Raw genomic sequence first — 13934 nt, 5'->3', positions numbered from 1 at the left:
AAGATATCCCTGTCTTGATTTCAGGATACCTGGTGTGGGAGAATCCACCAGTCCCAAAGGCAAATTCTCCCCACGGTTTGTTTCCACGCTCTCTGGAATATGTCTCTTATTTTTAGCCTGATATTTATCTATCTCCTTGCTTCCAGCCACTTGTTATACCTTTTCTTTATGGGTGAGATGCATCAACTCTCAAATGCAGCACAGTTTAAGCACACTTGACTGGTCTTGTAAGATCCCGACCCACTAGCTGAAAGATCTTCCACCCACACAATTCGCTTCTTATTATTTGCCTTGTGATCCTGGAGCCTGAAAGGTGCATATTTTCAGCTTTGCTCCCAAGCCAGGAGAGGAAGGATTTGCTATTATTTTTAATGGCATCTGACTTTTTCAGCTCATCTTGTAATTGCAGGAGTGGGGGCTACAGAACATCTCAATACTTCCTGCACAGTCTTTCCTCTTGAGCTCCTTTTTTTTCTCCAACCAGGGACTCCTTCCCCTCCTTTTGCCCTCTCCTTCCGTTGGGCATCTCTGCCTTCCCCTCATTTTAATTGCTATCTTGCTTCCTCCAGTCTTCACCTTCACTCCTTCGTGTTTTTCCTTTGCATTTTGCTCCTTTCCTGGTCATTCCATCTGTCTGTCCCATCTATTCCTGCCTATCAGCCAGGGGAACATTTTCAGCCTTTCGCTGCAATTGCTCCCCTGTTGTGAACAGTGCTAGGATGTCCTCCAGGGAGCTAGCAGTGGGGCAGGAGCCCACTGGCACCAGCTGGCGAGCTCCTGTGTGAAGGGGAGGTATCTGCCTCAGCATCTGCCTGCTCTGCTGGGCACAGCAAACACTGTCCCTACCCAGCCAGTGTGCCCTGGGGAATATGATGGGGAAATGGAGGCATACAGGCAGCAGGGCATGGGGTGAAGGGCAAAAGAAACATGACTTTGGGATAGACTCAATGTGAGAACCCATAATGAGGTTCAAACTGACTATGACATGCATGTTACAAGCCCCAAAAGACAAGGATGCTGTTTGCAAAATAGGTACCAGACCAGGCCCAGTAGAACATAGAGAGATGGTGTAAGTGAGGAAGGGTCATGAGAATATTGCAGCAGCTTTTCAGTACCACCACAAGCCGGACTAGCAGATAAATAAGCACCCTACAAACAAGCAAGCCCAAATTCCTAGTTGTTACACATGGGTATGACTGTAAAACACGGTGTGACGCCCTGCACATGTCCCTCCCGTTGGTAATGCTCCACAGCCTGCCTCACACCCCAGGGACGGAGTCACGCACGTGACTTCAGTCTCGGTGTCTACTTTTCCTTTACCACCACAGCTCCCACCACACGTACCCACCAGAGACAGCTTTGCCCCACACAGAAATGCAGCTGCTTCTAAGGTAGAGCCCAGCCATATCTTACAGCCCACTAGCAGACTAGGGATGGGAAGAGCACAGACATGGTGTCCAAGCGAAAGCAAAGGGCGCACTGACTGAATGAGCAAAACAACTTTCCAAGTTAAGGGGAGCCCCAAGTTTGCTCCTCATCACAACACAATCCCCAGATGCATTCCTGAAGAGGCAGGCAGGAAAACAAAATCCAGAATCAAAACAGGGGGGAAAAACCTCTCAAACAGACTAAACTGATCTTCCCCGCAAAGCAGAGAGCTTTTCTCACCCCAGAGCAAGACAAACAGCATCCCCACTGACTGCTCAGAGCGAGTTCCTCACCTTTTGTCTTACTCTGTAGGTTTTATCAGAGAAATGCCGGTTTCTATCCTTCAGGCTAGCATTAAGCTATTAAATGCACCATTTCACCTTGTTTTCCTTTTATTGACTGTCACCTTCAAAGCTCCTCATGGCACTTCTACCTCCCAACTCCCTGCCCCTTCCAAGCAGACCACCCCCCCCCACCCCCCCCCCACCACCCCCCTCGCCTTCACCAGCAGCTCAAACACCAGCACTGCCAGCACATTTATAAACTAGAGAACAACCTTTCCCCACACTACTGTAGGTCATTGCCACCTCATTTCACCTTTAATTGGCTACTGTTTTTTCATTCAAGTCACTTGATGGCTACCCTTTACTCCTCACCCTTCCCATTTTGGGCTCAGCTGCTCTTCTGGAGGCCGGGTGCCTCGTGATGGCAGGTTTCCTAACGCTATTCAGCCCCAGGACAGTGGGACTCGTCTGCTTGCCTGCTCCCTGTCACCTGGCAGGAGTCAGAGGGTGCCACCTCCTGCTGCTGCGGCGGGGCAGGTTTCGCACACGCTTGCCATTTCACTGCTCAGAACATTTGCTGTTTGTACAAGCACGCACATCGCTTTCCTCCAATGCCAAAGCCCATGCCAACAGAAAGAAACCACCGAAAGAAGTGCAGTTTTACCTGGAAAGTAGTTCTCACCTGGGAAAGCTGTGATGGGTTCTGCAAAGAAAAAAAAACCAACAACTAGTATTAGAGAGGGAAATATTACACACAAGGCCACAGGTCATGTCTCTGTTGATTTGCAGTGGCCAAGCAGAGCAGGCCACTCTCTGGGAACAGCACAGGGTGCCAGCCAACCTCACTAGGACGGGGAGATACCCTGTCTCAGCTGAGGAGTGACCAGGCGCAGTAAGCTTCAACTCAGACACAGAATTGAGAGAAAAATATGTCCAAAGTTGAAGGTCATTTGGGTTCAGCTGGCTGGCCTGAGTCATCCAAAGACAAAGCCCCACCTGGCCCAGCGACGAAACCCTGAAACCCCCTAAAATTTCCAAGACCGTTTTGGTTTCTGGCTCAACTGTAGCATCGTTATTCACATGCGAACCGTGTTACTTCTGGGCATTGATGCCACGCTCCTCTCCATCTCACAGTGCCAAGAAACAAAAGCAAGTGATTTTTTTCTTCTTTCAAGACACTTTGCAGTAATCTATTACAAATTACTGGATCTGAAAAGCAATAATCAGTACTTATTACTGATTACTTTCTTGCAGAAGCAACAGACTTCTGATTATTTTTAGATTACTTCTGCATTATGCCTGTGAGTCACAGAAGCAGACTCTGGCTCTACTGAGTGCTATGAAATCATCACTCAGGTTCAGAATGCGAATGACACAACTGTCAAAGGAAAAAATTATTGTGACTTATTAGCGTTCTTTCACGCTAAAAAGGAATCAGATTACTTCCCAGGATTACATTTGAAAAAACAGTAGCCTGTGCTAGAGTCAGCTATTCTCATGGCCCTGACAGAGGGAGAGCAGCACTGTATCTCTACTGTTTCATTATTATTTTGGTGACATCGGAAATGACCCATGAGTTATGTTAAAGTTTGCAGTGGGAGCCCTTTGTTAGAAATGATCTGAAACAAACTATCCTTATCGGTTTTAAGATTCCTATCCAACTTCCTAGAATGGGACAAATAATTTTGTGTAGCAGTTTGGTGTTATTTTTAGGGCTGGCAACGCTTGAAACTTTATAATTTATTAATGCCTTTGTTTTGAAACGTTAAGCTTTAGGTTCATGAGGCCCAAGATACAGTAACACTGGAGCTAGGTGAATTGCTGAGCTCAAAAGGAGTTAGATAGGAAATGCTATTAGGGTTAATCATTAGTCTTGCTTATCTTTAATGCCATAGAAGGCAAGGGATTAAGACACCACTGTCAAGCCTTAAATACAGAGAATTTGACATAGGGAGTACTAGCTCCTTTGGCAGATGGAAAACCAGCAGAGTTCAAAGCATCAAAGAAACTGGGACTGATGGTGCTCAAGAGCATCCCTGGGGCAGTCCTGGTACTCTGTTCTATTATTAATGCTGGTTCCCGCACCATCTTCACCATCGCCTGCCTGCACAGGGTGGCAAGTGACATGACCAGCCCTTCCCAGGCATGGTTTGTGCCATGCCTCCTCCCCTGAGATATACCCCTCAGAAGAGAGTGCCTGTCCCACTTGGGTCAGGAGGCACCAGGGTTCTCCCCCTCCCTTGGTAGGGGAGAGGAGAGCAGCTTCACTGAATGGGGCCTTTCAAAGCCCAACGGGGAGAGAGGCTCTGCTCCATCTGACTTTTTCCACTGACTTCAGGATGGGTTGGACACCTTGTGTGAACCAACCAACAGTGAAACATGCCACCTCAGGTCACGCGGAAGAGTAGGGCCTCGCTACAGCTGGCAGCTCTCAGCATAGATCCCACTAATTGAAGGCTGCTGGTCCCATCCTCAACTGGAATGGCTCTAAATCCACATCCAAGCTAGATGGCGAACAGAGCCATCAGAGTGCGTGCATGGATACGCCAGCTAGAGGAGCAGGGCAGGGCAACAGCTCCACCAGCAAACTGCTAAAACACACTTTTTTCTCTCTCCTTTTTAAAAAAGTCCTCACTGTCTTTCACATTGAATGAATCCACCTGGCTTTTGGCCTGGTTTGGGGAACGGTGAATTCTAGGAGAAAAATTTCTTTTGTTATTCTGTTAACATTGCTGTAAAACCCCCTCTGCTATTTTATTTCTTATTAGAGAAGACTCCTTTTGAACTCATCAGCCCCTCTAAGCGTGTAATACTGACTGACAGCTGGTTTCTTTTGTCCAGCACTTTCCTTTTAAATTTGGTGTATGTCCTTATCGCATAGAATAGTCCTCGGTAACCCTCAGCTCCTCTTTCAGCTTTGCGCAGCAGAGACATGTGCTTCCTGCCGCTCACACCAACACAGTCAGCGCCCCTGTCCCTCAGAGACTGAGTCCCCCTCATTTCTTTTGTGTGCAAGGAAACTCCCATCTGAGATCCAGAAACTGCTGGTAACGCAAGCAGGGGAGAAGTGGCGGCCTACCGGCAGCCTGGAAGCGAAGGCTCTGCAGCCCCAGCTGTCCCCCCACCATCCCTGACCGCACGGCTGGACGGAGCACATACCCATGCAGTTCTCCAGCGGGATATCGGTGCCTAGCCGGATGTCATCGAGGGCAAGCTCTCCGGAGTGGCCGTTGCGTATAAATCCCTCAAACACAATCTGTGAGAAATTGGGACAGAAATATCAATGCTAAGCTGGGAGGCAGAGAGCGGCTGCTGCTCTTGAGGGAAAGGGCAGGAGATCTGCTTCTGGCATTCCCTGCACACCTGTGGATGACCTGAGACTAGACCTTGCCCTGCCTCTGCCACCCCTTCCCCAGGGAAAGCTGCTCTGTAGGGACGGTTTGGCAGAAAGGTTGTTACCTGGCCTGGCAGTACTTGGCTGGCAATTTGTTCAATTAAATGCCTCTCGCATGGAATAAAGACTCAGCGAATCAATGTTCAGCATCGCAGGCCACCCTCCGGCCCTTGCACAAATGATGCAAGTGGCATAACACTGACTTACAGCAGCAGCAGATTTGGCCCGTGGTATTAACTGGGCTATGATCAGAAAAAGGAAGGGAAGGACACAAAATGCACAGCTACATTAACTGTAAAGTGCTGTTCCCATCAACATTACATAAGAAATATTGAAATGTTAGAGGAGAAGGGTCAATTTATTCCTACTTAATCACAGGGAAAATATATTTACAAAAATAAATAGAGTCGTTAGCTCTAAGAACTGCTGAGTGGAGAGACTGGCATTATTTACATAATGATGCTGTTATTTAGCTAATGCCGGTATATTCACATTTAACGCACAAAGTAGTCAGCCAGTGCCCATCATTCTTATTTGTAGGCATACTGCATTTACTGGTATTTTATTAAAAAGCCAAACACACACATGCAAACTAGTCACGCAGCTCTGGTGCAAAGCTTTTGCTTTCTATCTCCCTGACTACTCACAAGGGTCACAATAATTTCCTAGGGATATGTATTTCACAAACTTCCTCTCCCCATTTTAGGTGCCCCCTTTCTCTGGGGGGGCTGGGCAGCCCGACCCTACGCCTGCCTGCAAGGAGACGTCCCTGAAGGGCCGGGTGTCTGTCTGTGCACAGGACAGAGCATCAGTGCTGCCGGTCCCATGCGCGAGGCATCGACCCATGCAGGAGGACGCAGGAGGCAGCAGTTTGGAGGGGTCAGTGGCCTGAGAGCAGCAGCTCCCCAGGTCAGGGTTGGGGCTGGGAGCCAGCCAGAGCAAGGCTCCCTGCCGGGGTGGTTGTCAAAGCGCTGCCTGGGTCCTGCCAGTGAGTGTTTCCTTCTGCTTTGGAGGGTGCTGGATGCTGTGCTGACGCTCATTAAGAAGTGACAACAGCAGCCCTGGCTCCCTGGCAAACGGCACGCAGCCCGGAAGGGCTAACCACGCCAAAGGCACTCCTGGAAGCCGCAGCCTCTCCGCGGGGCGCTGGCACTGCCATGCCAGAGGGGCTTGGGCAGCTGCGGCAAACAACACGGCTCCCTCCAGCTCATCCCTTCACTTCCACTGATCTCCCAACAGTGCCCTTGATCCCACAGCGCTGCATCCAGCCCTCTGATCTGGTCTAAGGTATCTGAGAAGTGGATTCACAAATGAACCCGCATTCCCTCTTCCTGCTCCCACGTCAGCGCTTGCAGCCGAGGCTGGAGAAGGGCTGTTTGCTGCCTGCCCTTAAGTGCTGCCCAGCCCCGTCCCAGCGTCCCACTTCTCCCGGCTGCAGGGTTTGGGTTTGCTCCCTGGAGCTGTGCACCCGCCTCTGGTCAGACTATCTGATGACCATCAGTTGGGGGGGTGAAAAATGCACAAAACAAAATTAAAAAAAAAAAAAGGGAAAATATTTGCAAAGTGGGAGATTTGAGGAATAGGCAGCCTGAGGCAACAGGCTGAACAAAGGCCCAAGTCTGTGCAGAAGACAGGCACTCTCTGAATAACAAACAGTGTCATTTAGTTACTATAGTAACTTGAGAAACACAATGAAAACAGCCACATTCCCTAATGATGAACGGGCCCTGGCTCTGAAACACTGAAATAAAGATGCATGAGATGCCTGCCTGGCCCAGCACACCTTCCCAGAGCATCTTACCCGGTACTCCATGTCGTAGCTTGGCAAGATGATGCGGCCTTCCCTCCACTCCTCCCCTTGGTCCTCCGTGATGACCCACAGCGCCTTGTGCTCCTGGCTGGCTTCCCGCCAGACCCGCAGCATCACCCCGTTGCTGCCCCACGCCTGGTAATGGAAGACCATGCAGACAGCGCTCCGGGGCAGATAGATGGTGGGGCTGATGAGCCGGGCTCGCTGGCCTTCCCTCCTTCTGCTGCTCTGCAGCTGCAGGTAATTCTTGCCGTCTGTACAAAGAGGAAAACACCGTTATATTATTTTCTGCGGCCACTCACAACAAGTGTCTCACCTCCTGCCAGGTAGCTTTGGCAGTGCTGGGCAGGCTCTCACACCCACGCCTGCGGGAGCGGGGTCTCACACCGGCCCCCTCCGTGTGCGCAGCGAGCCGTGCCGCTGCTGGCAGGGCACTGAGGAGCACACTTCCCTCACCAGGCGCTACCGTCTGGTAAAAGACCGACAGCAAAACCAGAGCGCGGTAAGCTGAAGACCGACACAATTGGAAGTTAAAGAGCAGTTATTGTCAGAAGCGACGTGTGATAATGACATTGCGGGGGGTTGTGTTTATTCTGCTGGGAGCTTGATCAGTGAATACGCCTGAGGTGGGTTTTTCTCACCGCCGGTGCTGAAAACTCATCTTGGGATGGGGATCTCAAGGTGTGTTCATCCTGCCTCTTTTCATCCCCAGCGGTAAATACTCCACAATCAGGGTCTAGCTGACAATTTTGTTTCAAGGATACACACGACAAAATGAAAGCCTAGCTCTTGTTTTTTCTGTAATGCGGCAAAACAGCCCCTAAAGCACAGCACAGAGGAAGGACGTGGTCCCAGTGAGTGAAGCATGCACAGGCGACAACCAGGTAGCTGCAAACTTGAAGGTAGCTGAAATACATGCAGCAGGGAATTCACTTGCTTCAATATTGTATTTTAAATTGTGCTGTCGGCTTTTTGCTGATCCTCAAGGAGGAGATTTGGTACGTTTGATATCCCAGGAGAAGTTCAAGGCTGAGACCAGAATTGGAGATACTTGATCTGAATACCAATAGCAGCAAAAGCCTATGGATACAAATTCCTGGGCACGGCTGATTTGGTCTGGAATCAGTGGTTTCCAGCCCTCTCTGATGAGAAGCCTCCTCAAGGAGTGCCCCATTTGCAGCTTGAATGCCTGAAGTCCCTTAGCACAGGCTGAAAGCCAAGCGTGTAGCTGATCTGACCCTCACCTGCCCCTTCCATCATGACCAGTGCAGGACCGAGTCCCGGGGCTGCCCCGGCTGCAGTGCTGGCAGTACAAGGTGACACAGACAGGCCAGCGACAGATACTGCTGTATTTCGCGTTTCACTCAACAGAGGGATGAACACCCTTGCTCTTGCTACACAGCGGACAAGTGTCACTGCTGCCTCACGCCAGCATGTGCGAGCCCTCCTGCAGCCCAGCGGGGTTACCTCTGCCCCAGGACCACAGCTCAGGGTCTGTCGCTCCCCTTCCCCACGTCTTACCCTGCTGCGCTTGACAGGCAAAGCTCTGAGCAGCAGCCTGCCTCCTGCCTGCCCTGCTGCCTCTGCGGCTTCAGTGCCTGCAGCAATGGCAGAAGAGCAACGTCTGCACCGAGAACGTTTGCAAAGCGCACGCAAAACACCTCCGAAACTTAAACCAGAGAGACCTGAACTTAGAGCCCAGTTCCCGAGCATCGAAAGACAGGCCCTACCTAGAAAACAGCAGATGACCTCGCTGCTGCTCAGCAATCTGGCGACATCCCAGCCCAGGGAAGTTGTATCAGTGGTTGCACAGCCACTGGCCCTGCAGCAGGTTTGTCACTTGCTTTCTAAAATAAATTTAGGACAAGACAGCAGAAAGATTTGCCGTCACTCTACTCCTGGGATGTATGATCAAAATAGTGCAAAAGCATATCCGGCTCCATATGAATGTTCACCGATTTTGCTGCGTGAAGGACAAATCTGTCCCTGACCGGCCACGTAAAGAAAGTGCAGTATTTTCCAGCAACATTTTCCAGCATCTATGAAATGTACTTGGGCCACTTGGCACTTTATGCCAACAAACAGTAGCAGAAAAAAAGATGAAAGCATGTTTGCCCACTCCTGCTCGAGTGAATCACTTGAAAAAGTACCATGCCGTTCTCTAATGGAGGAGTGTTCTTGTGATTTACCTTGGAGTGGTAGTGGTGGAGGAGGAGATGTGGGAGATAAACAAGTAGAGGAAGAAAAAAGAACAAGCTGTACTCCATGCCGAAGGAGCAATAAGGCATAATAAGTCATCAAGGTCTCCTGAATTAAAACCCTCTTTTTGTAATTCGCTACAAGCCTCTTAAAGAAAAAACCAATAACAACAAGAAAAAGGCAGCAACAACAAATAAGGTGGAAGAGCAAATCAGACTATGATCACAGAATTATCTCACAGCTGAAATGGTCTCACAGGCAAATCCTTAATAAAAGCACCGGCCAAGCTCAAGAATGATCAAATTCAGATCCTCAAAGTTCGGGACCAACCTTTAGTGCCAGTATCTAGGCAGCCTGGTTGAGTGCAGGGATGCAAGCCACCCTTGGATCCACCCAAAGCCCACAGCTGACCGCAGGGGACTATGATATTTGTGCAGCTGGACACCCCCCACGATCCGCACCCCTCTCTGGGAGCCGGTGGTACCCAGCGTCGCTGCCTCTGCCGCTTCAGCAAAAGAGCCTGTGTGCCTCTGAGTCACATCCCTCCCACCAGGGGTGACACCGATCTCCGATTTGCTCCCATTCCTATCAGGCTGTGAAACCAAAGAAACTCCTGAACCGCAGCCAAAATCAATGCCCCCCCGCAACCACACAGGCTCCTCCAGAGCTGCAGGAGCCCTCTCAAACCCTGCATCTCCTGTGCTCCCTGCCCAGCGCTTGCTGGGGCCCAAAGAGCTCTCCGGGACCTGCTGTCATCCCGAGGGCTGCAGGGAGGCTCAGTCCTTGGCTGATGAACCCGGCTGCTCCCCTGCACGTGGCAGTGGGTTTGGGTACCACGTGCTCCTGCTCCTGGTAACAGGAGCTTCGGGAATGGAGCGCGGAGCGCGAGCAGAAGCAACTTTCTGTGTCATTTGAAGATGAAATGGCTGGATCACTCTAATGGCTAGCTGGACCTTCTGAAAAGCCCCGTGAATTTGCTGAGATTGACTGAACAAGGGCACTGTGGAGCTAATTGTTGGAACAGCATGTGGGAGCCCGGTGGTTCCAGTAGTCGCTCTGTTTGATACAGTAAATGGAAGCCTTTGGCACAGAAAGCACCTGAAAGGCTGATTTCCCCTGCTTAAAACACTTGAAGGGAGCGTTGCAACGATGAGCTGATCAATTCTTCCAGGATCAGAAATGCATTTTAATCTCTTTCCCAGAACTTTGCTCTGCAGCCCCTATTCCAGCTAACACGGCAGCTACATCCCCCACTGAACTGGCACTGGTACCTCAAAGCACTGGCTCAAAAGAGGCAGGACAAACCTGCTCAGGCATTTTAACCTACTGCTGTTTTTGCAACTGATGCTACGGCATAAATCTCATGGAAGATTTATGGGATCATCTGGATGTAGGGGAGCCAGAGGAACACGAACACGCAACCATCCCCAGCCAGACGATGGCAGAGCCGCTTGTATGTGCACGGCAGTGAATCACCAGCTGGGCCCCGCAAACAAACCATCTGGCCCACGCGGTTTCCTCTCGGCGTGCCCATCCTCCCCTGCTAGCGAGCCATCTGAGAGGACATTAGGGGCAGCGGGGGATGAAGCCTCGTGGTTCGGGTCAGGCTGCAAGCAGCAGCCACGGCAGCCGCCCCCTCTGCGAGGTCAGCCTGCACGTCTCACCCCCTCTCCCAAGAAAAGCACCTTCCCTCATTGATGTCAGCAGCACATCTGGAGGTTTTCCAGCAAAACATGTTGGGCAGGATGTACACAAGCAATTACCGAGATTTCAGATTCCCTCTGCATTTCCCCCTTGCTAGATATCGTCGAGTTACAGCTGCTGCTCCTCCGTAGGAGCCTTCACTTACATCCCTCCAAAGGTCACCGTGCTCTTCTTCACTGCAGCGCTTCTTTCACGGTGTGTTTTAGTGGCAGCGCCGCAGCCCACCAGCAGCCACCTCTTGTTCTGCCAAATCCCATAGGTGACATGTCTGCTCTGGGCCCTGCCTGCTGCCTGCAGAGCCCCAAATGCCACCCCTGACCGTGCTGCGTCAGGGCTGGGCAGGCGTCCCAGCAGGGCCAGATCCTGCCGTCCTCCTGGGGCGTGTGAGCTGGAGGCTGCATCAGCCCTTGCCTTTCCCGGGGAGTGGATCAGCTCAGACCCCCTCAAGACTGCAGGGTGCTCTGGTAGCAAGGGGATGGCAGCCGCATGAATATGCAGATTGAAACTAGATAGTTATTGTATTTTTAATTTTTTTGGCAAATCATGCAAATTCACCTCAAAAGGCTGCCACCGTAATTTCAGAGACAGGCCTCTCCTCAGTGACAGCCTTTCCTTTACGAAGGGAAATCAATCCTCTGTAAAACTAATATTTGTATTAACTAGATCACTGCGTCTGCTGGAAAATCTCCTCAATTTTCATTATGTGTTAATTAGCCTGCCAAGTCCTCGGCATTTCAGTCCCTAAATCAGTCTGTGAAAAGGCATAAAACCCCACACCTGCCCAGAACCAAGCCCTCTGCCTGCTCTCCGGAGCCATTCTAATGGACGGGCCATTACATCCTCTCTCTTAATTAAGCCTCACGTCCTCAACAGCGTGGTGCAATCGTGAGTCCCACTGCCTCTTCCCGGCAGCACAGGGAGGGCACGGCGGCCCTGACAAACCACACGCCAATTAGAGCCTGACAACTATGCTAAGCGAGCTGCTTGCCACCACGCCGCGTCCACCGCCAGCCTGGCAGGCACCCCGCACGCCCCTGCACGAAAGGGTGCGCGCAGTCCCGCCCGCGCCCGGCGTTTGTGCATGCACAATCAACGGCATTAACCTGCCGAGCCGGCGCTTCCACCGCGCAGGCTGCACGCTGCGGCTTGCTCGCACGCGCGCACGCTTTGCCAAATCGGGCTCTGTGACTCACAGGCTGCTGAGTCGCTGCTGTGAAGCGACGGAGCGATGCACATGCTAAGATTTGAGAGACGGTGTCTTGCTTTCCAGAGAGCCTTCCCGCCTGGTTTTATAGGCAGCGTGTGTCACTGGTGTTTGGGTCCAAAAAGTGACTAAGGACTCAGACAGGCGAGCAGCAAAGAAATGGGTGAGCCCCAGAGAAATGGTTTCTTCTCCTCTGCCTCCAGCCCAGCCCAAGCGAGCGGAAGCTTTGCTGGCAGTGCGGGGACAGACCGCGGCCGTGCCCCTTCTCTCATGAAAGACAGTACAGGCACGAGGACGGCCACAACCTGGCCTTAGCCCACGGTCAGGGCACTCGCACATCCCAGACAACGCTCAGCACACCTCCTGTGATCCGGGTGCCGGGGTGTCCCAGCTCCACCATGCCACGGGCAGCCAAGGCACGAATGGTTTTTTGGGTTTGCTGTCCTCACTGGGCAAATGAGGGCCAGGTGAGCTGCGTACACCTTTGCTGAGAGGCAATCTGCATCACCCCTGGGGGGAGTGGGGAGAGACAGAGCCAGGTACGCGGTCTCCTTCCCACAGCGTGCAGCTGCTCACTCATTGCACAGAAGTGCTTGAATTTCACACCACCCCACACGCAAAACTCCCTCCTACTTCAAAGGGGACTGGATTGACCCGAGAGGTCAAAATGTGTCCCCAGGGCACAAGCCCTGAGAGAAGGCTCATGAAAGTAAGTGTAGACCCAGTTCAGTCCAGCCTTGCTCCATTAACACCATATAAACCTTTCTGCTGATTTGGACAAAGCAGGATCAAGGCCTTCAGGCAGAAGTTCTCATGGACTGCAGGAAAAATATGAAACTTTCCCTTTTAAAGATCCCATGGGAAAAACACAGGAACAGTAAAGGGTCACCATCAGCTTAAAAACAGCCCAACAGTTGTTTTCCTTAAAAAATAAGCTCTTACGAAACTTCAGAGCACTACAAACATTCCTCTGCTGGAAACCCTTTGAAACAAATAAACCTTTCTCTGCAGCGCCTGCAACCCAAACGAGCAGCATTCCTGACCCTCAAAGCCAGTGTGGCCATGGCCCACAACAGAAGGTCTTGGTGGGTGTTTGCAGCCCAGCCCATAAGCTATGTGGTCAGGAGAGCTGCAAGGTTAAAATCGCTTCCTTTTCTCCGTGCATGTACAGCTGCCAACATCCGAACAACACGGGGTTCACAATGCTGCCGGGGCTCTGACCCCGTCACCGTGCTCACCCAAATGAGAAGCAGTGTGTGGTAGAGGTGCAGACCCCACAGTGCTCTTCTAGAACCACAAGGTATTTACTTAATGACTGCAAGAAAAGGGGAGGGGAAAAAAAATGGGCAAAACACATCAATTCCAGCTTTTCAGTGCTGGCTTATCAGCGTAGCACCACTGAGAGCAACGCAACCATACCTACCAGCTAAGGATACAACCCAGGATCTTTACACCCTTCTGGATCAAGACCCTAGTGAAATTCAAAGATGGGGAAGAGTTGAGGTGCCCAACTTACCAACCCAGATTTATCTTCAGGTCTTAAGATCTCTATCTTGACTCCAGTGGCACATTGCCATCGCATGCAGCAGGAGAGTGGACGAAACCTCATTGAAACCTGAACTTGTTGCTCCTTGAAGCTTGCTAGGTGCAGCTAAGGGGAATCTTTCTACAGACGGGAAGCATCTGAAAATCCATAGAGGGAAAAATCCTGGCAATCTCTCATGGGGGCATGGAAAAGGGAGCAACAGTATTTTTTAGGCTTGCAAAGGGCAGGGTAACAGCTGGAACCATGCTGGGTTTCTGCTGAGTTGGGCACTTTGGGTCCACTTTCACCAATGGGGTCCCCAGACGTGTAACGGGAGCCTGCAGGAGAGGACGTGGAGCTAGTCCATGGTGCGAAGAGCCCAAGGA

General features: G+C 51.2%; 1 protein-coding gene across 2 annotated transcripts in view; it reads right to left on the bottom strand.

Annotated features, from left to right (window-relative positions):
• The window catches only part of NRP2 (neuropilin 2), a gene marked incomplete at its 3' end in the record, with an annotated part of 86985 nt that overhangs the window by 15047 nt on the left and 58004 nt on the right, over window positions 1–13934 (bottom strand). Inside the window, exons 13-15 of one of the 2 annotated variants that reach the window (XM_082001487.1) lie at window positions 6908–7170; window positions 4872–4968; window positions 2377–2415 (exon numbers count right to left, since the gene is read on the bottom strand). In XM_082001487.1, the coding sequence (XP_081857613.1) occupies window positions 2377–2415; window positions 4872–4968; window positions 6908–7170 (399 nt within the window). The remainder of the gene's footprint in view (window positions 1–2376; window positions 2416–4871; window positions 4969–6907; window positions 7171–13934) is intronic. The other variant, XM_082001488.1, reaches the window with a different exon arrangement.

Source organism: Phaethon aethereus (genome assembly GCF_964289735.1).
Source record: "Phaethon aethereus genome assembly, chromosome: 6".
Classification (NCBI taxonomy): Eukaryota; Metazoa; Chordata; class Aves; order Phaethontiformes; family Phaethontidae; genus Phaethon; species Phaethon aethereus.
Note: the sequence above shows the minus strand (reverse complement) of the source record. Positions and strands in the feature narration are given on the sequence as shown.